Source organism: Typopeltis vanoorti, chromosome 25, assembly GCF_054136105.1.
Source record: "Typopeltis vanoorti isolate ZY-2024b chromosome 25, IOZ_Tvanoo_1.0, whole genome shotgun sequence".
Taxonomy (NCBI): domain Eukaryota; kingdom Metazoa; phylum Arthropoda; class Arachnida; order Uropygi; family Thelyphonidae; genus Typopeltis; species Typopeltis vanoorti.
The window spans coordinates 53873431-53896967 of NC_143573.1; the positions used below are offsets into that span (position 1 = coordinate 53873431).

A 23537-nucleotide genomic window follows, 5' to 3' on the forward strand; every position below is an offset into this window, starting at 1 on the left:
AAATGTCAGGAATTTGTTGTGGAGCAGAATTAGAGAATAGTGTTCTCTGTACCATTTTCTTAGAATATCCATTGCTCACCAATAGTTGAAGAAGAGAATATTTTTTTGAAAGTTTATTTTTCACTTGGTTAGACTATAATAAATTTAGTTTAATCCTTTATCCAAGTGTGAGCAAACAAAGTTTGCACCTGAAAATATCTTCAGGACTGGGGTAAGGTAGTACAACACCGGGAAACTCGTAGCAAAGGTGGACCAAGCTAACATCACTCCTATCTCAGTATCTCCCATAATGCAAAACACATCTCCTTGCAGATATGTATAATGTTATGCATCAAGGGAAGGGCCACAACCCAGACTAGTTTCGACCTTTATTGAGGTCTCTTCAGTGGGAGCCAGGCCCAAGTGGAGATACCAGGCAGAAGCAATAGTGAGGTCATCTTTACTTATAGGAGTTGCCAAAATTGGTGCCACCTTTTTATTAAATTACTCTCCCCTTCCAACTACTAACCGCGCTCAACGTTTTGTAGAGTAAACTTTTTGCTAACTTAACTTTTTACGTGAGCCATTAGTAGCAGAGGCTCTACCAATCGACCAACCTTTGCTGGCTGTTAAATTGCCTTTATCAGGCTTAAGCATTATAATATCTTTGTTCTTCTTTAAATTTGAAAAATCTCTTTTTTGAGGGAAACTGATGGTCTTTTTAGGGGGATGAGAGGAAGAGAGAAGAATCACAGTCTTCAGTCTCATGTCATTTGGAACAGGTTGAGGTAGAAAGTAAATGGCCTTTTCTACACTGCAAATAATATATATTTTAGGAATGTGTTCTGTCATGACAGCAAAGTTGAACCCTTTCTTTAAAATGCTAGCTTCAGCTGATGTCAAGTAATGATTAGACATGTTAGATAGCATTTTTTCATCAGGCAGGATGACTCTCAGGACGAAATTTTCTTATACATAGCATTAAATTTTTTGATTTGTCTGTTTTTTGAGGCTAGAAAAATGTTATTGTAAGTAGTACTGATCATATTATCTAAACAAGACCATAGATCAGCATCTATGCAGTTAGAGAGAATATAGTTCAAGTGAAGATATAAAGAATCATCATGGATAAGCACATACCTTGAGAACATGGCTCAGGCCCAGCTTTCCACTTTTCCCACACTCACCACAATAATCAATGAGACAAGAGCTCCATGCTTTACACAGAAGACAAATTCAGTGCCCACAGTATCAAAGAGTCTACAGTGGTTAGCTACTCACAAGGCACACTCAATAGAAACCAGGGAATGATTTTATGCAATATTTGGAAATTTTAAATTAAATCTTTCCACACATTAGATTTTAACTTTTCTGCAAACTAGAATGCATACCAACTGAATAATGACTGACCCATGCCATCTTCCCAACTCCACATGTTTCTGTTTTTTTTTTTTACTTTTATGTAACAGTTCCTAAATATTTGGTTTTAGTTATGTAATGCTTCATGTTTACCACTGATTGTATTCTTTTTCTTTTTGTTCTTCCTAACCAAGAAGCCACTAGCATATGTGATGAAACTAGTTGTTTAACTATCTATATTATCAGAACCTATTATAACTTTTCCCACACTCATCACAATATTGTCAAAAGGAGGTGAGACACATTTTGTTTCTATTAAAATATATTCATTTTTATAGGGAGGATAGATGAATATACATACAGGGTGTTCGGGATAAATTTGACATATTTATAATTAATTATATTTTTCCGTAAGTTACATGTATTAACACACACTTCTCTTCATTTAAAAGTTTGGACCCTTCTTCATTCATATACAAGATGTCAGAAAGGATGGATAGCTGGAACCCACCTGAATCATGGAAGAGAATAACTTGTATCATGATGATTCGTGCCCGCCATCAAAATAAGGATATTACGACTGCTGCCCAATGCTCCCTGAATACAGTAAAAACAATCAGGCATGAACTAGAGACTTGCAATGGTGACTACGAGGATGTAGCAAGAAGAAAGATCCCTAGCAGACGATCTGATTGCGTTCGTACAGCAGAATTCCTCGCAAATCTGCAGGAACAGGTGTTGAAGAACCCTGGCATTGGAATTCGGGCTTTGTTCGTGGAGTTGCTAACTGTAGTCAAGCCCTGGATAACAAGGGTAGCCAATGGTAGGCCGTATGTATGGCAGCAGGATTCCGCCCCTTGCCACACCTCTGGGAAAAGTCAAAAATGGTTGTCTGAAAATTTCTACGACTTCACCAGTCCAAATGTTTGGCCTCCAAACTCCCCAGACCTTAACCCCATGGATTATTTTGTATGGGGTGCAGTTGAAAAAGACACCAATCGCACTTCCAGTAATACAAAAGCCCAGTTAATGGATAAAATTAAAACAGTTTTTGCGGCCCTTCCCAGGGAGACTGTAGCATCAGCTTGTTCGAGGTTCCGAAGCAGAATTGAAGCTGTGATCGATGCTAATGGTGGTTATTTTGAGTAAATCTTGTTGATAGTATTGTAATTAACTCTGCCTGTAATGTTTTTTTGTCAATTCATTAAATTTAATAGATACAAAGAAGATTTTCTTTTTCCTTACGAAACTGTCAAATTTATCCCGAACACCCTGTATATTCATCTATCCTTCCTTTGTGCAATTATCCAATGCAGGGTCCACATGTTGCATTAGATGCGACTTTTGTTAGTACCACCCAGTGTTAGTTATCTTTTGTCACATTCGTTTTTTTGGTCCAAAAATCTACATACTCAAATCTTTTTTTTTTTTTCAGCCTGAGTATGTGAAATTAGCTGCACAAACTAGACAGTTCTGTGTAGATCTGGTAGATCAGTGTCGGGAAAAGGAAGAAGTCAAAGTTTTGCTGCGTGCTAAAGAGGGTTACATTGGCACTAGAAGAAAAGTTGAGTACCCTCGTTTACAATTGGCCATTGATTGTTGTCAAAAGGAGGTGAGACACATTTCATTTCTATTGAAATATATTCATCTTAATGTATCCTTCCTCTGTTCATTTATCCCTCTTCCACTACAGGGTCCACATGTTACATTAGATGCGACTTTTGTTAGTACCAACTGACCTGTTGCTGAGCCTGCCACTTGGGGGGGATGTATTTTTGATTGTAGCAGTGTGTGTTAACGGAGCTAGTTTGCCTGTTCTAAGGAACGAAAAACCCAAGTTTCCAGGATAAAAAAAAAACTCTACCCCCATATGAGACTGGTAACTCACCTTTGGTCGAAAGAGACCAGATAAAGGTTCCTCACATTACTGATGGGAATCGAACCCAGGACTTCATCTATACTGACTGAGTTATGGAGGTGCTTATATTCATTTTAATCTATGAATTAATAAATTCTCACTAAAAATGTAGCTGTTCATTTCTGGAACATGCAAACCTAAGCAAAAGTTGTACAATTTTGGGGGAAATTTTGAAGGAGATGGAAGCGATGACAGATTTAGGCATAGTGGTAGAGCATATAAACTCAGGGGTCACATGGCTAAAACTGTAATCATAAAAGTGAAGAGGATATGGTTCCATTATATAAGTAAGGAGGCCATGGTTCCATTGTATAAAGCATTTATACATGCAGAAGTAAAGAGTAACCTCTTTACTTTCTATGGTTCCATTTTTATAAAACATATATATGTGTAGAAGTAAAGAGGCTATAGTTAGGTTATAAAGCATTGATAAGGTCATATATTGCATACTCTGCATAGATTTGGTCACTTGGATTTTCATGTTTGGAATGTGATGTATAAAAACACATTGAAGAAATGATATTTGCAATGTCTTGTGAATAGGAGGAGGAGAAGGGATATGATTGGAACATATGAGTCTGTGTTGAGTGGAGGGTTGCTACCACATTAATATGAAAGAGATTTTTCATAGAACACTGGGAAGCAGAGGTAGAACAATAGGCCATCCCTGGAAGCTGTGTAAGAAGGTTAAACAAAGGGATGAGGAACTGGTTCTTTCTCTGGAGGTAAATGACAGCCACTATGAGGATGGTGGAACATGATAGTTTAAAAAAAAAAGTTAGCTGAACAGGCCAAGAAAATATTTTTATGATATAGGAAATAGAAGTAAGAATGATCATGGAAGAATAACCTTAGTCATCAGGGATTGTAGGTAAGTGTCGGATGTTCTAGAAATGGCTGAGTTGTTAAGTGATTGTTTTAGCAAGGTATACATTCCAGGTCGACCCATTAGTCATTTCGATGCTGAAGTGGAACTAGCTAAAAGGATAGTGATGCCTGAACTGGAAAGATTAAAATTTCAACTTGATTTGACCACAGCAGTTCCATTATACAAACATAGAAGCAACTAGTTATTTTTTTATTTATTTATTTTTTTTTTATGTTGCTTCTGCCCATGAATGGATATTTGCAAACATATAGTATATTTTATATACTGTGGGTGGACTAAGGATTTTTTTACCCAATTTTTAACAATTTTATATATATATATATATATATATATATATATCATCATCATCATCAAATTCCTGACTTTATCCTCAAGGGGTGTACAGGATATGATAGTACTATATGAAAAATTTACATCATTACTAACTTCCTACCTACAATTTTCCACCAAATCAATCTGTTACCTGTCAAACTAAACATTCTCAGATCTTATATTTCTATCTTCTAAGGCACTTTTTACCATATCAATCCATCTATATCTTGGTCTTCCTCTGGATCTTTTTCCTGCCAACCTGGCAGAGAACACTTGTTTTGCTAATCTTTTCTTGCCCAATCTATTTAAGTGACTATACCACCTGAGATTAGCTATGCTAATGCGTTCCTGGATGCTCACAATGTCAAGGTCTTTCCTAATATCCTTGTTTTTAATATGATATTGCCATTGATGCCATCTGTTCACGCCCCTAATCTTTCTCAGAACTCTCATATCTGCGATCTCTAGTCTTTGGTAAAGTGTTTTACTTCTGACTCAGATCCATAAGTTAAAATTGGTTTGAACACTGTCTTGTATACAGCTAATTTAATGTTATGACTAATTTCTCTCTTATTCCATATAAATTTATTCAGTTGACTTCCTACCATACCAGCTTTGTTGATTCTGTTGTCTATTTACATATTTAATTTACCATCTTCACTAAAAATTGTACCTAAATAGCTGAAATGTTTTACTTGTTCTATAGGTTCTCCATTCACAATGCAGCTGATATTTTCAATGCTTCTGCCTATTTTCATTATCTTTGTCTTGTTATTGCTGACCTTCATACTATATCTATCACAACAGTTATTCAATTTAGTCAGAGAATCTTGCAGACTTGTAGCAGATTTATTTAGAAGTATAACATCATCCACATAAAGCAAGGGGGTGACATTAACATCTCCAATTTTGATATCAGGTTTAATACCACTTTCCTTCATAATGTAATCATAATAGATAATGAATAACAGAGGTGATAATGCACATCCTCGTCTGACACTGATTTAACATTAAACCATCTCCCTGTACTTCCTTCAATTCTAACTGCTGACTTACAACTCAAATAAAGATTAAGTATTGCTTGATATAATGATCCACTGACACTATACAACTGTAGCGTTTTGAATAGCTTCTCTCTTGGCACTTTGCCATATGCTTTTTCCAGATCTACAAAACTTAAATACAGATCTCTGTTATATTCCCATGACTTTTCAACTATTTGTCGTAAAGTGAATATCTGATCCTGACAGCCTCTATTTGGCCTGAATCCAGCTTGTTCCTCACCAAGCTTCTCTTCCACAATCCTTCTCAACCGTTTCTCAAGTATACTTGCATAAATCTTACCAGAAATACTCATTAGGGACATCTCTGTAATTCTCACATTTAGTTTTATTTCCCTTTTTATATATGGCTACTATGAGAGCTATACTCCAATCATCTGGAATTCGTCCTTCTGTCCAGGCCCTCTGAACTATGCAATGTAACCACTGTAAAACTTTTATACCTCCATACTTGAGCATTTCTGGTCTAATATCATCTACTCTAGCTGCCTTTCCACATTTCAGACTTTTGATGGCTTTTTCCACTTCAAGCATGGATATGTATTCCTGATTGCATGCCTGGTCAGTGTTTTTTATCACTGTGCTGTCATCACTGCTAGTTTCATTTAGCAATTTTTCGAAGTAATTACCCCATACTTCAAGGATTTTTTTTATCTCCAGTTTTCATATCACCTTTATCATCTCTAATTTCTTTTACAGCACTCTTTCCTCCATTTCTGAGCTTCTTCAACAACCTCCAGAATATCTTGCCACGTTCTTGATATTTATTTTCTATGTTTTTACCAAAGTTTTCCCATGACTTTTGTTTAGTTAGTTTTACATGGTGTTTAGCTTTCTTACATTTGTCTCTGTATTCTCTAAGAGCACAAGCTGACCTGACTTATTTGCCAGTAATTTTTGATATACTTTCTTCTTTTCCTTCACTGCTTCTTTAACTTCCTGTGTACACCAGGGAGTTCTGATTTTTCTGTCTTTGCAGACAACCTCACCACATTCCTCTCTAGTAGAATCAATCAGTGCTTTCTTCAGAGCTTGCCACTGAATCTCCAAGGTTTGATTCCTCTTCTCAAACTCTTTCATTTTTGTTGAATAATGCTTGTATATTTTAGTCTACAGTTAACATCTGAGAGCTGCTCAACTTTATATATATATATATATATATATATGTTGTATTTTTAATTTATTTTTCACATAATCTGGAAACACTGTTCTAGAGACCAAACATTGTAGAACTGTTCTAGAGACAAACATAAAGCAGAACGGTGGTCTCACACCAGGCATTGAAATTCATCTCCTACCTAATGTTAATAAAAAATAAAAAAAATTAACCATGTTAATAACTAATGATAACTAGTTATGGTTTAATCATTATCTAGGGTAGTCATTAAGGTTGCTTGAAAAGCTAATTATAGGTGTGGTTGTAGCACTAGGACAGCATATCTTTGTGTTAATAAGCTTACTTTTAGATTTAACTTTAGCTTTAATTTCAACTTTAGCTTTAGTTAAAATTAAAGCATACCTTTGTTAAAGATAAAGGTTTAGCACTTTGCTCATGTTTTATAAAATAGTGACTGCAGGTTACAAGAAATGGAGATACCACAATACTTTAAGGTTTTGACAAGGCATTTGACAGTATCTTACACTTTTGATTGTTATATAAACTCAAAGGGATTATAAAAAACAAGTTTGTAATATGGAGAGTAGAGTAGCTGACTTGATACTCTGCCATCCATGTCACAAGGATAGTAGAGTGGTTGACACGGGAGGTATCAAAGAATAATGCATGGAGATGCTGAACTTGAGAGAAGGAAGACGACCCATTGTACAACACAGAGTTCTGTACTTGGATCGTTGTTGCCTATCTTGTGTATTAATATTGGGGTTGGTCTGAATATTAATATACAATTATTTGCTGATGATACAAAGTTAGGAAGGTGGTAAGAGTACAGTGCAGAATCCATGCAAGTAGATTTGAACAAACTAGTTCCATGGGCAATGTATGTGCAAAGTTATGCATTTGGACTGTTGTTTATCTTATATGTTAATAATATTGGGACAGATTCAAATGAGTATATTGCAAGATTACCACTTGTTAATGTGTGTACAATTTTGAAATTTAGAAAGCTGCTCTGTATATATTTGGGTGTGGGACACGCACACACACACACACACAGTTTTTTGGGTGGGGGATATACTGAAAAACTTGGAGGATTCATTAAGGGGACTAGTGTGATGGATGATAAGTATCTGAAAATTTTGAATCACGTTACTATAATGGATTATAGCAACAGTGCAGAGGACATCGGCACACAGAAGTAAAAATGGATATAGTTCGACTATATAGTGTCTTACTCAGACTGCCTTTGAATTGCTGTGTACAGTTGCAGTTCCTGGTTTTTGAAGAAAATAAGGGATTTTGTAAAGTATCTAGACTATGATACATCAGGTTTTTGGAATGCTGGTTAGATGATGTTATCCAACTCTTGGCATCATCTGATGATCATGTGAAATGGGAGTAAGGATGATATGAATTGAGACAAGTTGGTGAAGAGTTTTTACTAAATCAATTCAAGAATGATTTTTCATTTGAAGGTTAGACCAAAAGCCACAGAAAATTGTATAAAAGCAGTAAAGAGCAGGTCATCTTTTGCTTGAAAAGATAGTTAAGTGGAATGCATTGCTTGATAGGGTAGCGATACAGGAGCAAAAATTCAAGTTAAAAATGTTTGGAATACACTACAATAGACAAAGGAATGAAATAATTAAATTTATTAACTAAGTTAAGTATTTACAACCTGACATTTTGCTAGCTCAAGTTAGCATTATCAATGCATTTTTAAGATACACATTCAACAGAGACCAGAATTACAATGGCTTCCAAAACAAGGACAATCACATGCAAGGAAAGGAATGTGACAGCGATCATTTATTACCTCTTCATGATCACGATCATGATCATTTATTACCTCTTCTACTGGTACATTGGTGAAAAGGGTAATAAACATCATCCAAGATCTCTTTCCTCTAGACATCACACAGATGTTTAGACACTGCCTTCAATCTAATTTCTTTAAGGTTAACAACACCATATACCAACAATTAGAAACCTAGCAATGGGAAGCCCACTATCACCATCTTGTGCAGACCTTTTCATGGAATAACTTGAAAAAGAAATTCTCTCCACAATCTCCCCTAGACCATCTATATGGTGGAGATATGTTGACGATATCTTCATTATATGGCAAGACAGCTTAGAAAACCTAAAATCGTTTGTGGATAAAATCAACTCAATACATAACAAGATAAAATTCACTCTGGAAGCGGAAAACAACAGCCAACTGCATTTTTTAGACTCTTGATAAAGAAACAATCAAATAGTGTCAAATTATCTATTTACAGAAAGCCCACAGATACTGGAAGATATCTTCATTATACTTCAAACCATCACAAGACACACAAACTGAGCATTATCCACATGTTGAAATATAAAGCCAGAAAGTTTATATCAGAAGAGGAGGATATACAGACTGAACTCTCACTAATAGCCAACACATTATCACAAAATGGATATCCTCCAAACATCATCAAAAAATATGTATACGGTGACAACCCCAGACAAGAAGAATCACGCTCCCAGCACATTTCTACTGTAGTGATCCCTTTCATCAAGTTAATTTCTTATCAAATAGCCAGAATACTAAGAGCCTACAACATCAGAGTAGTCTTCAAACCAACCACCAGCATCAGACAAGTTTTAGGATCCCAAAAGATAAGGTGCCATTCTACAAATATCCAGGAGTATATTACATTCCTTGCTCCTGTGGTCTTGCCTGCATCGGACAAACTTCATGGAGTTTAGAAATCAGACAAAAAGAACATATTGGTGATGTAAACCACAACAGAAGTATCTCTTCCAGCTTACCACATCATTTCTGTACATCTAACCCCACGATAGAGTTTCAAAACAGCTCCATGCCATATCTGGATGACGACTACAGACATCGTTTATTCAACGAAGCCACAATAGTGTTAATAACTGTCAGAAACCTCAACAGAAATCAGGGTGCAATCCTAAACATTTCCTGGAAAAACCTGATCCTCTCTCTAAATCAATCTGAACTGCAGCTAGCCAGTAATCACATTACATGTTTACAACAAACACGCATGTGTGATAATGAATAAGAACAATAAGTCCTCTCTGTCACATGAACGTGTAACCTTAGCTACTAGTTGGTTTACAACGTTTTATATGTTCTTTTCAATTTGCATTTACTAGCTTTTATGTCTTTCTGTAAATGCCTTGAAAAAGCCAGACAGTTTGTTGGCAAAACTGGTAGGCTATAATGTAAGTTTCTTTGTAAATGGTCAGTATTAAATAAGTTTGTATTTTGAACAATACAAGTGTCAGGAAAGAAAGGTGACCAGTATGGCAAGGAATAAAAAATCAGATTATGAGAAGAATCAATCCTAGCAGGCGAAAGAAATTCCAAAAGGATAGTAAGAGGAAGAATGGCTATGGAAGATTAACCTTAATGAGTGATGATGGTGACAAGGTGACAGAAGCAGATAAAATAGTTGAGTTACTAAGTAACCACTTTTCAAAGGTATACAGCAAGTGTATATATGCAAGCAGTAACCCTAGTGAGGTTACTGCTTTAACATATCTGACAGACAATAATGAGGGAACAGATGTGGATGAATTGAAGGTTCTTATTGTATTGCAGAATCTCAATGTAAATACAGCTGTGGGATTAGATGGGGTATATTATTATTATTATTATTAAACAAGACCTCATGGAGTCAAAGACTCATCTAGGAGGTCCTTTTATCTCACACACATCTCATCATACCGCGTCTTAAACACATTCAAACTCCTTGCAGACACCACACTCTCAGGCAAGGCATTCCAATCACTCACAACTCTGCACGAAAAAACCTGCCTCTCACTCCCCTACTCACACCCTCTTTATACAGTTTCCAGGGATGACCTCTGGTTCTCCCCTGATCTCCCACTATTCTCTGTAGAACTTCTCCACCATTGATCCTATAACAACCCCTTACCAACTTGTAGGTCTCTATCATATCTCCCCTCTTCCTTCTCTGCACTAGACTCTGCAAATTACATCTTTTCAATCTTTCCTCATACTCGACATTATAGAGGTCAGAAACTACCTTAGCCAGTCGCCTTTGGACCCTTTCCAACATCTCTTCATCCTTCTGAAAACCAGGTGACCAAATCTGGGCACAATAGTCCATGTGTGGCCTAATCAAAGCCTTATATAATGAAACAAGAATCTCCCTACTTCTACACATCAGTGTCCTCCGCATCATTCCCAGAAGTCTTTGTGTAGTCTTCACAATTTTGGCGATGTGTCCCCTAAATTTTAGATCCTTATCCACTGTCACCCCCACATCTCTTATTTCCTCTGCTTCCAACAATATATTCTCACCAAGCATAAATTCTGCATCACATCTTTGTTTTCCAAATTTTAAAACCTTACATTTTGCAACATTGAACTCACATCCCCATTTGCTTGCCCAACCACTCAATTTATTCAAGTCTTCTTGCAAGGCCACAACATCTTCACTACTCTTTATGGTTCATCCCAACTTTGCATCATCTGCAATCAACTGAATATCTCCATCCAAATCTTCGCCAATATCATTAATATACAAGTTAAATAGTAATGACCCTAAAACAGATCCCTGAGGCACTCCACTAGTGACTTTCCTTTTCCTGGATATTGCACCCCCATACACAACTTGTTGATACCTATCAGATAGCCAGTCTCCAAACCAATGCACTAATCTAATATCTAACCCCATCTGCTCTAGTTTGACTGTCAACTTATCATGAGGTACTCTATCAAACGCTTTTGCGAAATCCAAGTATATCCTTCTCCTCTGTCCAAGGAAGCAGTCACTTTATTGTAATAAATAAGTAGATTATTAAACATGACCTCCCTTTAGGAAATCCATGCTGTCCATCAAAGATTATACCATTGTTGTCAACCCAACTCTGGATCCTAGTTCTCACAAGCTTCTCCAACAACTTAACCACAACACCTGACACACAGATAGGCCTATAGTTTGATGCTTGAGTTCAATCCCCTCCTTTATGAAGTGGCACAATCTTGCCCTCCTTCCACTCTTTAGGAACTTGACCAAGTGCAAGACTCGTATTAAAAAATTATGTCAAGGCAGGTGTCAACTCTCTGGCACATTCCTTCAGAATATGCGGTGATATATTATCAAGTCCCACAGCCTTATTTACATCTAGTTTACTCAACTCCCCAAACACCTCTTGCTCACTTACAGTCAGTCTCTCCTCTCCATCATCAACTGCTCTTAATCTCTCCATGAAGTCACATTCACAAGATTGAAAGATCTTTATGAACTGCTCATTAAGTATCTCCACCACCCATTCTTCAGCAGCTGTCTTTACACCATTTTCTCCAATCAATGTCATCCTTCCATAATCATTCTTTCTTTTGCTGGCTACATATCGAAAGAACTCCCTAGGATTCTTTTTGGCTTCATTACCTAACTGCTGTTCATACCGATCTTTAGCTAGTCTCACCAACCAAGTCACCCTTCTTGCCTGGTCTTTGTAGACCTCATGAAATTGGTTACTTCCACTTCTCTTATGCTGCCTTCATAATGCCCTTTTTCTCTGTATTGCATGCTTAATCTCTTTATTCATCCATCTCACACCTACCTTATTTAACCTTCTCACCCATGGTATACATTTAGACATTGCATCTGCTAAATATTTTTTGAAAATCCCCCAAGCTGCATTGGTCTCTTTTCCAGCTAACTCCTCATTCCATGCTACACCTGCAAGCTGTCTCCTGAGCTCTTCATAATCACCCCCCTTGTAGTTCCACATATACCCTTTTTTCACAGGGGTCCTTGCACTGCTGGCAACCACCCAAGTAATCACCTCATGGTCACTTTCACCAATTGGTGGATGATTTGATACCTCATTGATAATTACATCCACCGATGAGATGACCAAATCCAAGACCCTTAATCCTCGTGTGCCCTCTGTTACATACTGTCTGAGGTAGTTATCCCTCAAAAACTCAAGATACTCATTTTCTTTACTTCCAGTTGCTATCTCTTCATTCCAGTCTATATTGCCATAATTAAAATCACCCATAATGATCACCCTTTTCTTATTTGCTTGGCTTATTTGGCTATACATTTCACTATCACCACCATCCCGATTACCAGGTCTATAACAACATCGCACCAAGTATTTGATTCTATTCACCTCTATCTCACACCATACTGCCTCAAAACCACTGGCCCCATTTCCCCCTTGCATCTCTACCTTGTATGGACATAACTCTTTCTCTATCATCAATAGGACTCCTCCCTCCCTTTTTACCCCTTCTATCCTCACAAAACACATCATACCTTTCCATCTCTATTCCTCTCAGGATGTCATCCTCATCTAACCATGTCTCACTTATTCCGACAATCTCTGGGTGCACAGACGCAATTAGTACAACCATTTCATCCGCCTTGTTTCTTATACTTCTAGCATTGGTATACAAACACAACAACTTATTTCTGGATCTACCGCTAGTTCCACTGATACCACTCACTCGATGTGATCTCTCCATGCTGGACTGGGGCCATTTCCCTTTCTGTTTCTTCATTTTAGAACCCTTTGCAATTCCATCTGTTTCCTTTTGATCCCTGATCATCCCATTACTTTTCTGTCTACACATGCTCTCACCTCCTCTTGGAGCATCCACCTTTCTCACGCTGGGTATACCTGTCCACCCTGAGCCTCCCCATTTCCCTGCTCCTCTTGCACACCCATTCTCTCATTTTCTATACTCATACCACTCACTTCCCCATTCATTTCCACTTCTTCAATCTCTCCTATCTTACTCTCCTGCTCTTCCACATCACTCCCGTCTCGATCTGATTCATTCTCTCTATTCACTTCTCCACTTTCCAGCAGCAGTCTTTCCAAGCGACTCACACCATAACCACTCAAATGCAGTCCATCGCTTTCATACAGCTCACTTCGTCCCTGAAACTCATTCCACACATTAACAAACTGTACTCCCATCTCCTCACACATTTCAGCCAGAATATCATTCATAATCCTTGCTCTCCGCCTCATTTCACCACAATCATACCTAGGCAACACATTGACTACCCTTTCTGTCACACTATTCTCCTTTATCTTTCCAAGCAGTCTCCTGACATTCATTTTGACATGCTCTTTGTTCTCTCTCAAATCATTTGTACCAATTAATACAATTAACTCTTTTGCTCGTTCCCGCCTCATATTCAATGCCTCAATCACTCTACTCATTTTACCACTTGGAAAACATACCTTGTGCATTTTATCCTCTAGCACACCTTTAATAATGGAGTCGCCATACAACGCCACTCGCTCATCTTTTGTTAACTCTTTCATGCCATCATGATTTATTTTAATAGTTTTGACCTGAATTCTCTTAATTTCATTCCGCATCCATTTCATTTCTTGCTTCATCCAATTCAATTCACCTTCCAAACCTCGCGACACATTCTCTCTATCATTAAATCTTTCTAACTTTCTAACTCTCGACCCCCTCTTCTCACTTTCCCTCTCATTCATTCTTCTTTGTTTCCGTGCTTTCGGTCCAACAAATGTCCAACTTTCACTATCATTCTTCTCACTTTCACTCTCACATATCTTTCTTTGGTTCAGTACTTTCGTTCCAACATGCGTCCAACTTTCGCCATCAGTCATTCTTTTTTCGCTATCATTCATTCTTTAGATTTTTTTTACTTGCGATTTCTGCATCACGCCATTTCTACTTTCATTCGTTCTCTCAATTTCATTTCTTTCCGCCTCACTTTCGTCCCTTTTAACATCCGTATCAGCTTGAATTTTGTGAGAATGTGCAGGGGACTTGCATCACTTCTGACTAGGTTCTTTATTTAAGTCAGCTCTGGTTGAGTTCCAAGGAAAGATGGGAAAATAATTCCCTTGCACAAGGGAGGTTCTCAAACTGCTACAGGAAATTATAGACAAATCAGCATCTCACGCATGGTGGTAAAAGCACTTGAAAAATTGTCAAAAAGAGAAAGAGAATTCAACAATGGGTGGATAAGAATATGATACTGGATGAGGGACATCATGACTTTTGTGAAGGGTTGGTCATGCCTTAGTAATTTACTTACTTTTTATAATAGAATAGAGTAACAGCTGAGTTGGATAAAGGAAATGGCTACACAATGATTATACTGGATTTTTCAAAGCCATTTGACAGAATACCAGATGGAATGCTGCTACACAAATTAGAACAAATGGGGGTGAATATGATACTGGTTATGTGGATAAGAGGGTGGCTGCTGGATAGATATCAAAAAGTGGTGTATGGAGAGTGGTATATGCAGGACGAAGGCAAAGACAGGTGACTATTGGTGTGCCACAAGATTCATTGCTGGAACTATTGCTGTTTAATTTGTGCATAGATGATATAGAAAATAATCTAAAAGGAAATATTCAGTTGTTTGCTGATGATATGAAATTAGAGTAATAGTTAATCAAGGCGATGTAGAAAGCTTGTAAGATGATATAAATAGGCAGGCTATCATTGTGAGCAGAAGATAATGGGGATCAGTTTAATGTGGAGAAATGTAGTTATGCATTTTGAGATAAACAGATTACAAGCTGTGCATCACATTGATGGCACTGTACTCCAGGAAATAGATGAGGCTGGAGATTTTGGGGTGGTGGTAGACAGAGAGTTAAAGTTTAGAGGACATATTGATAAGGTTGCTAAGGTAGCCCATAAGATTACTTAGCTATTGAAGAATATGTTAACAAGTAGAGATACGAAAATTGTTATTCCTCTTTATAAGGCCTTGATACTTGCACATCTGGATTACTGTGCTCTAGAGGAAGCAGTGGAGAACATTCAGAGGCGAGTGCTCAAGTGAGTGAAAATAGTGGCTTGATAGGGAATTGCGATGTACAAGATGGCAACGAGAGCGGTGATCTAAGAAAGAGTGAGAGCAACTATACAGAGAGAGAAAATGGTTTGAATGATAAAAAAAATGAGGAATTATTTGTAGGAAGTGAGATCGCTAGGTTGCGCGCAGTGATACAAAATGCGCAGCGGCAATTAGAGCACCTGCAAAACTCTTTCCAGAGTGATTTGGCTAACTTAAATAACCAGCATAAGAGTGGGCGAGTTTCTGAAATGAAGGAAAGAGTGTTGTATGGTGACTCATTATTAAGAGGAGTGATAGATGGGAGTGTAACTAAATCGTACTTACCGAGTGCGAAATTTAAGGATGTAAGTGAGAGTATTAGAGTGCAAAAACAGAGGGTGAAAAAATTAATAATTGTGGCGGGTACGAATGAATTGAAAGGTGATAAATTTTTTATGAGAGAGGACTTGAAAGTATTGTTAAAGGTAGCGAAAGAAAAGAGTGACAGAGTTAGAATGGTGAGTCTGTTGCCGCGGTATGACAGAGAGGAGTTTTAGAAGGAGGGCCATAATCGCAAATGACATTATGCGCAGGTTATGCAGACGGTGTGGTGTGGAATTCGTGGACGTGTGGAATGAGTTTGATGGGCGAAAGGACCTATACAAGATGGATGGCCTGCATTTGAATGGACTTGGTGTGTGAAGACTAGAAAAAGTGTTGCTGAATGAAGTGAAAATGGATGTGCAGAACCAGGGAAACTAAAACTACCAAGGATGGGGGGGAGGGGATATGCAGACATCAGTGAGACAGTTGAGTGTAAAAATGTATATAATGTACCTGAGCCAGCACTAAGGACAAAAAATGGAAATGGGACATTTAGAATAACGCATCAAGATAGAGGTGGGACAAAGGGATCACTGCATTTCATGTATACTAATGCCAGGAGTATTAGGAACAAGAAGGAAGAATTTTTGGCCTTGATTGGCTCTTCCTGGCCACAGGTTATTGGCATTAGTGAAACATGGCTGACGAAAGATGATATAGTTATTGGGATAGAATGTGTAGGTTATAGTGTGTTTAGGAGGGACAGAGAGAATAAAATGGGGGGAGGGGTGTTATTGATGATAGCTGATGAACAGCAGCCAAGGAGAATTGAAGTTGTATTGCAGGATAGTGAAAGGAGCTCATTTGAGGCTATTTGGTGTGAGATTGAGACTGGCAGAATAAAATATACAGTTGGGTGCTGCTATAGACCAGGTGATGGAATATATGGTGGAGATAGTATGCATAAACAAATTGATGAAATGAGTGGAAGGAGGATAATTATTATGGGGGATTTTAATTATGGTAACATTGATTGGAAGGAGGAGAGGATACATGTGAGAAAGGAAATGGATTTTATTCAATTATTAAGGGATAACTATCTGAGACAGCATGTAATTGAAAATACTAGGGGTATGAGAGTGCTTGACCTGGTAATAGCATCTCACAATTTGACTGTAATGAATATGACCATGTTGCCACCTATTGGTGAGAGTGATCATAAGGTCTTGACCTGGGAGGTGGCTAAAGGTGTGGAATTTTTGATTAAGACAGGGTATATGTGGAATTACCATGCTGGCAAGTATGACAAGCTTAGGAGATTGCTTGGATCAGTGCCATGGCATGTACAACTGCAAGGGCTGGACGTCGATAGAGCATGGGAAGTGATCAAGCAGCATTTACAGGAGGTTATGGCTGATTGTATACCTAGGGTCCGAATAGTAAAACAAGTAGGGGTTAAATGGATGAATAACACCATTAAACTTGAGCTGCAAAAAAAGAAACAACTGTGGAAGGAATTTAAAGAAAGGGGTGACCTGCAGGCACACAAATGGTATAAAGTGCAGGCCAGAAGGGTAACGAGTGTGGTAAAAACAGCAAAAGCCGATTATGAAAGGAAACTAGCTATGCAAGCAAAAGAGAATCCCAAACAGTTCTTTCAATATGCTGCAAGCAAGAAAAAAACTGTACATGGCAAAATGATTTTAAGGAATGACGATGGTAAGGAGGTCACTGAACCAGTCGATATAGTGGAGTTACTGAGCGCGCACTTTGCAAAAGTATATCATCCAGGTGGTGACATTGAAAAAATGAAGGAGCCATTATTTTATATGGGAATTGTGATGAATAAAGTGGAGGTGAATAGTCTATTACAGAACCTTAATGTGAATACATATGTGGGATTGGATGGTATACCGGCACAGGTCTTGCGTGAAGCGGCTAAGGAATTATCAGTGCCCTTGACCATGTTGTTTAATCTGAGTCTCGGGTCTGGTTTAGTCCCGAAGGCGTGGAAAGAGGGGAAAATAGTTTCACTGCATAAAGGAGGACCTAAGACTATGGTTCCAAATTACCGACCGATCAACATATCAGTAGTTGTTGTCAAGGTCTTGGAGAAAGTAGTCAAGAGAAAAATACAGGAATGGATTGATGAAAATGAGATACTGTACAGGGGACAGCATGGCTTTGTAAAGGGTAGATCATGCCTGAGTAACTTGCTCAAGTTTTATAACAAGGTGACGGCCGAACTGGATAAGGGAAATGGGTTTACAGTGATACTGCTGGACCTGGCAAAGGCGTGTGACAGGATACCACATGGAATTCTAATCTGTAAACTACAGCATATGGGAATGGATATAGGGTTGGTGAGATGGATAGCTGGGTGGTTGATGGAGAGATATCAAAGAGTGGTTTATTCAGGAGTGGAGTCCAAAAGACGGCCTGTGACTAGTGGGGTGCCACAGGGTTCTGTTCTTGGACCACTGCTGTTTAATCTGTTCATTAACGATATAGGGAAGGATCTAAGTGGAACAGTTCATTTGTTCGCTGATGATGCAAAGTTGGGGAGGGCGATAGTGAATGCAGAGGATGTCAAAGTCTTGCAGGATGACTTGGATAGATTGGAGTTCTGGGCTAAGGAGAATGGATGTCAATTTAATGTGACAAAATGTAAGGTTATGCATTTTGGGGTGAAAAGATTAGCAGCAGTATACCACATTGGTGGAACTGTACTCCAAGAGATTGATGAGGTCAGGGACTTGGGAATGTTGGTGGATAGGGAGATGAAGTTTAGGGGGCACATTGCGAAAGTAGCTAAATCAGCTCATCAACTCACTTGGTTGTTGAAAAATACCTTGCCAAGCAGAGACAAGCAAGTTATTGTACCTCTGTACCGAGCCTTGATAAGACCTCATCTTGACTACTGTCCCCAGATTTGGTCACCTCGGTTCCTTCTTGATGGGGGAGGAGGTGGAGAGGATCCAGAGGCGAGTGACAAGATGATAGCAGGTCTATGGAATGAACCATATGAGAACAGGTTGAAGATTTGTGGGTTGCAGAAACTGGTTGATAGGTGGAAAAGGGGAGATATGATTGAGACATTCAAATTGCTAAAAGGATTCTATAAGATTAATTCAGAGGATATTTTTGAGATCAGGACTGGTGGTGGGAGAACTAGGGGACACCTATGGAAGCTGGGCAAGAGTGTGGTTAGCAGTGGTGTTAGAACTGGGTTCTTTACTTTTAGAGTGGTAAATGAGTGGAATAAGCTGCCGGAGTCTGTTGTGGGTGCTATGACAGTGAGCGAGTTCAAGGCAAGGTATGATAGATACTGTGAGAATGTCGTATATTTGTGCGGACATGATGTTTAGGGCCTCACTCGATGAGTCTAAGGACTCCTGGAGTAGCCCGAAAATAATAATAATAATACTGAGTGTTTTCTGAAATGTTCCCTATGAAGATAGATTTAAGGTGTGTGGATTGCAGAAGTTGGTTCTTAGGAGAAAAAGAGAAGCATTTAAGTTGCTTGCAGGGTTTTATAGGATTGATGCAGGGGAAATGTTTCAGCACTTGTCTGGAAGGGTCAGAACGAGGGGTCATCCCTTGGAAGTTGAATAAAGATGTGGTTTGTTGTCGGGTTAGGACTAGATTTTTTGCTTGTGAATGAATGGAATGGATTCCAGATTCAGTTGTGAGTGCTTTGTCTGATAATGGGTTCAAGGAGAGGTATGATAGATTATGTGTATAGTTTAGGTCTCCCTCAATGAGTCTCTGGATTCCATGGAGGCACCATACAATAATAATTATAATAATAACAATAATACACTTAGTTGTCTCTGTATTGATTGTTTTAAATTAGTTAAGTAACATATTTTCAATGTTTTGTTTATAAATTATTTTATTTAGTTTTTAGCACATGCTAATATTCAACAAGTATTGACATCAATATGGTTAGAAGGATATACATCATGGCATTGGCTTAGTCCTGTAGGAAGAACCCTAGTAATAATGAAAAGGATGATCATGTTGCCAATAATGGCAGCAGCTTCACTTGTTGCATATAACTCTCAACTAGTGAAAAACTGGAATTCACCTGTAAATAAATACATCAGTTCTTTAGCTTCCTACTTGAACTTTGTATTGTTGTGTTTTCTGTTAATTCATTTTGACAAAAACAGAGTTTCACATGGAGCACCTCATACAGGTAAGTTGATCAAGTAAGAAAAGATTTAGAACTCCATAGCTATTTTGATTTGTTGTAATTGAATAATAGTGTTAAATAAATAATCTGACAATGTAAAATAAACGATTGTACCACTGGTCTTCTTGGGATTTTAAATATATAAAAATATATATAGCATTTTTATGCTATAATGTATAATGAAAGAGTCACTTGGAGATCCGTTTAAGAGAAACTTGTGCCATGGTACTGTACAATATGTACACGAAAACACAAGGTAAAATTATTATTTATTAATTATCCTTTTACCTTGTGTTTTTGTGTATATATTATATATGTCACTTGGAGATAGTGATACTGCTAATGCAAAATATAGAATGCATACAGTTGTAATAAATCAAAACAAAGATAATTTTCAATGAGGAAAGAAAAAGAGTGTAGAATGAAAATTTGACTGTGGAGGGTAGTCAAATGACATTGTAATAATTACAGTGAAAAATTTTTTCATGAACTTCATGCTATCGATTCCATTACAAGTGCTGTATTTTAGTGAAGTGTGTGATAGATTTTAGCATCATCAATTTATTGATATGTATCCTCAGAGTGTGTACAGAATGTTATGATAGCACACCATAATAACACTACAGCACTCCATCATCTGAATGACAATTTTCCTTTAAATGAATCTGTATCTATCAAGACACTAATATTATCATATCTTATATTTCAGTCTTCTAAAACACTGTTCAGTGTATCAGTCCACCTACATCTTGGTCTTCCTCTCAGTCTTTTTCCTGCAAACTTGGAAAAGAACTCTTGTTTTGATAATCTTTCCTCTTCCATTCTGTTTAAATGATGTCTCATGTCCATGGTCTCCAATCTCCAAAGTTTGACTGCGGAGGATAATCAAATAACAGTGTAAAAATTGACCACGTAGGGTAATGAAATAACAGCGTAAAATTTATTTCATGAACTTCATGCTATCCATTTCATTATGAATATATAGCATCGAGTCTGTAGTATCATCTGCATGATCAAGTGTTTTATTTAATTTTAACTTATCGATCTGTGAGCTGGGTTAGCCAGCTTTCAGATCTTCTTCTTCTTCTTCTCCTCAAAGTTTAGGCATTTGCCTGTAGTGGCCTCACTGATCTTCCCATCTTACAACTGGTCTTCCTCTCAACCTCTTTCCCTTTGGTCTATATTTATCCACTTCTTTTGTTAGCTGATCTTTTTCCATCTTAAACAGATGCTCTTTCTTTTTTTCTGACTACATTCCTTGATCTTTTCACTTATGTTATAAATATCTAGCTCTCTTCTAATGTCTTCATTTCTTATATTGTCTAATTTTGTGTATTCTTGAATTGCTCTTAAATATCTCATTTCTGCAGTTTGTATTTTATTTTATCTTTCTTTTTGACATTCTATATTTCTGAACCATATAATACAGCTCACAGATCTATAAGTTACAATTGGTTTGAGCATTGATTTAACATCAAACTATCTTTCTGTACTCTAACTGCTGACTTACAGCTCAAATAGAGACTCTGTATTGCTTAACATAATGTTCTATTAATACTACAAAACTGTAGCATTTTAAAGAACATTCTTCTTTGCACCTTCTAATGTACCTTTTCCAGATCTACGAAATTTAAATACAAAAATTTATATACAAATAATGATAGAGAGAATGTGTCGCAAGGTTTGAAAGGTGAACTGGATTGGATGAAGCAAGAAATGAAATGGATGCGGAATGAAATTAAGAGAATTCAGGTCAAAACTATTAAAATAAATCATGATGGCATGAAAGAGTTAACGAAAGATGAGAGAGTGGCGTTGTATGGCGACTCCATTATTAAAGGTGTGCTAGAGGATAAAATGCACAAGGTATGTTTTCCAGGCGGTAAAAAGAGTAGAGTGATTGAAGCATTGAATATGAGGCAGGAGCGAGCAAAAGAGTTAATTGCATTAATTGGTACAAATGATTTGAGAGAGAACAAAGAGCATGTCAAAATGAATGTCAGGAGACTGCTTGGAAAGATAAAAGAGAATAGTGTGACAGGAAGGGTAGTCAGTGTGTTGCCTAGGTACGATTGTGGTGAAATGAGGCGGAGAGCAAGGATTATGAATGATATTCTGGCTGAAATGTGTGAGGAGATGGGAGTACAGTTTGTTAATGTGTGGAATGAGTTTCAGGGATGAAGTGAGCTGTATGAAAGCGATGGACTGCATTTGAGTGGTTACGGTGTAAGTTGCTTGGAGAGACTGCTGATGGAAAGTAGAGAAGTGAATAGAGAGAGAATGAATCAGATCGAGAGGGGAGTGATGTGGAAGAGCAGGAGAGTAAGACAGGAGAGATTGAAGAAGTGGAAATGAATGGGGAAGTGAGTGGTATGAGTATAGAAAATGAGAGAATGGGTGTGCAAGAGGAGCAGGGAAACGGGGAGGCTCAGGGTGGACAGGGGTACACAGCGTGAGAAAGGTGGATGCTCCAAGAGGAGGTGAGAGCATGTGTAGGCAGGAAAGTAATGGGATGACCAGGGATCGAGAGGATACAGATGGAATTGCAAAGGGTTCTAAAATGAAGAAGCAGAAAGGGAAATTGCCCTAGTCCAGCATGGAGAGATCACATCGAGTGAGTGGTATCAGTGGAACTAGCTGTAGATCCAGAAATGAGTTGTTCTGTTTGTATACCAATGCTAGAAGTATAAGAAACAAGGCAGATGAAATGGTTGCACTAATTGCATCTATGCACCCAGAGATTGTCGGAATAAGTGAGACATGGTTAGATGAGGATGACATCGGAAAGGTATGATGTGTTTCGTGAGGATAGAAGGGGTAAAAAGGGAGGGGGAATGCTATTGATGATAGAGAAAGAGTTATGTCCATACAAGGTAGAGATGCAAGAGGGAAATGGGGCCAGTGGTTTTTGAGGCAGTATGGTGTGAGATAGAGGTGAATAGAATCAAATACTTCGTGCGATGTTGTTATAGACCTTGTAATGTGGATGGTGGTGATAGTGAAATGTATAGTCAAATAAGCCAAGCAAATAAGAAAAGGGTGATCATTATGGGTGATTTTAATTATGGCAATATAGACTGGAATGAAGAGATAGCAACTGGAAGTAAAGAAAATGAGTTTCTTGAGTTTTTGAGGGATAACTACCTCAGACAGTATGTAACAGAGGGCACACGAGGATTAAGGGTCTTGGATTTGGTCATCTCATTGGAGGATGTAATTATCAATGAGGTATCAAATCATCCACCAATTGGTGAAAGTGACCATGAGGTGATTACTTGGGTGGTTGCCAGCAGTGCAAGGACCCCTGTGAAAAAAGGGTATATGTGGAACTACAAGGGGGGTGATTATGAAGAGCTCAGGAGACAGCTTGCAGGTGTAGCATGGAATGAGGAGTTAGCTGGAAAAGAGATCAATGCAGCATGGGGGATTTTCAAAAACTACTTAGTAGATGCAATGTCTAAATGTATACTATGGGTGAGAAGGTTAAATAAGGTAGGCGTGAAATGGATGAATGAAGAGATTAAGCATGTGATATACAGGAAAAAA

The 23537-nt window shown here is 37.9% G+C and overlaps 1 protein-coding gene across 3 annotated transcripts in view; it reads left to right on the forward strand.

Moving 5' to 3' along the window:
• LOC150092751 (short transient receptor potential channel 4-like) overlaps window positions 1-23537 on the forward strand; it is a 443103-nt gene that overhangs the window by 223728 nt on the left and 195838 nt on the right. For 2 of the 3 annotated variants that reach the window (XM_090414698.1, XM_090414699.1), the window contains exon 7: window positions 19697-19994. In XM_090414698.1, the coding sequence (XP_090270824.1) occupies window positions 19697-19994 (298 nt within the window). Of the gene's footprint in view, window positions 1-2773; window positions 2951-19696; window positions 19995-23537 lie in introns of all 3 variants that reach the window. The other variant, XM_090414697.1, reaches the window with a different exon arrangement.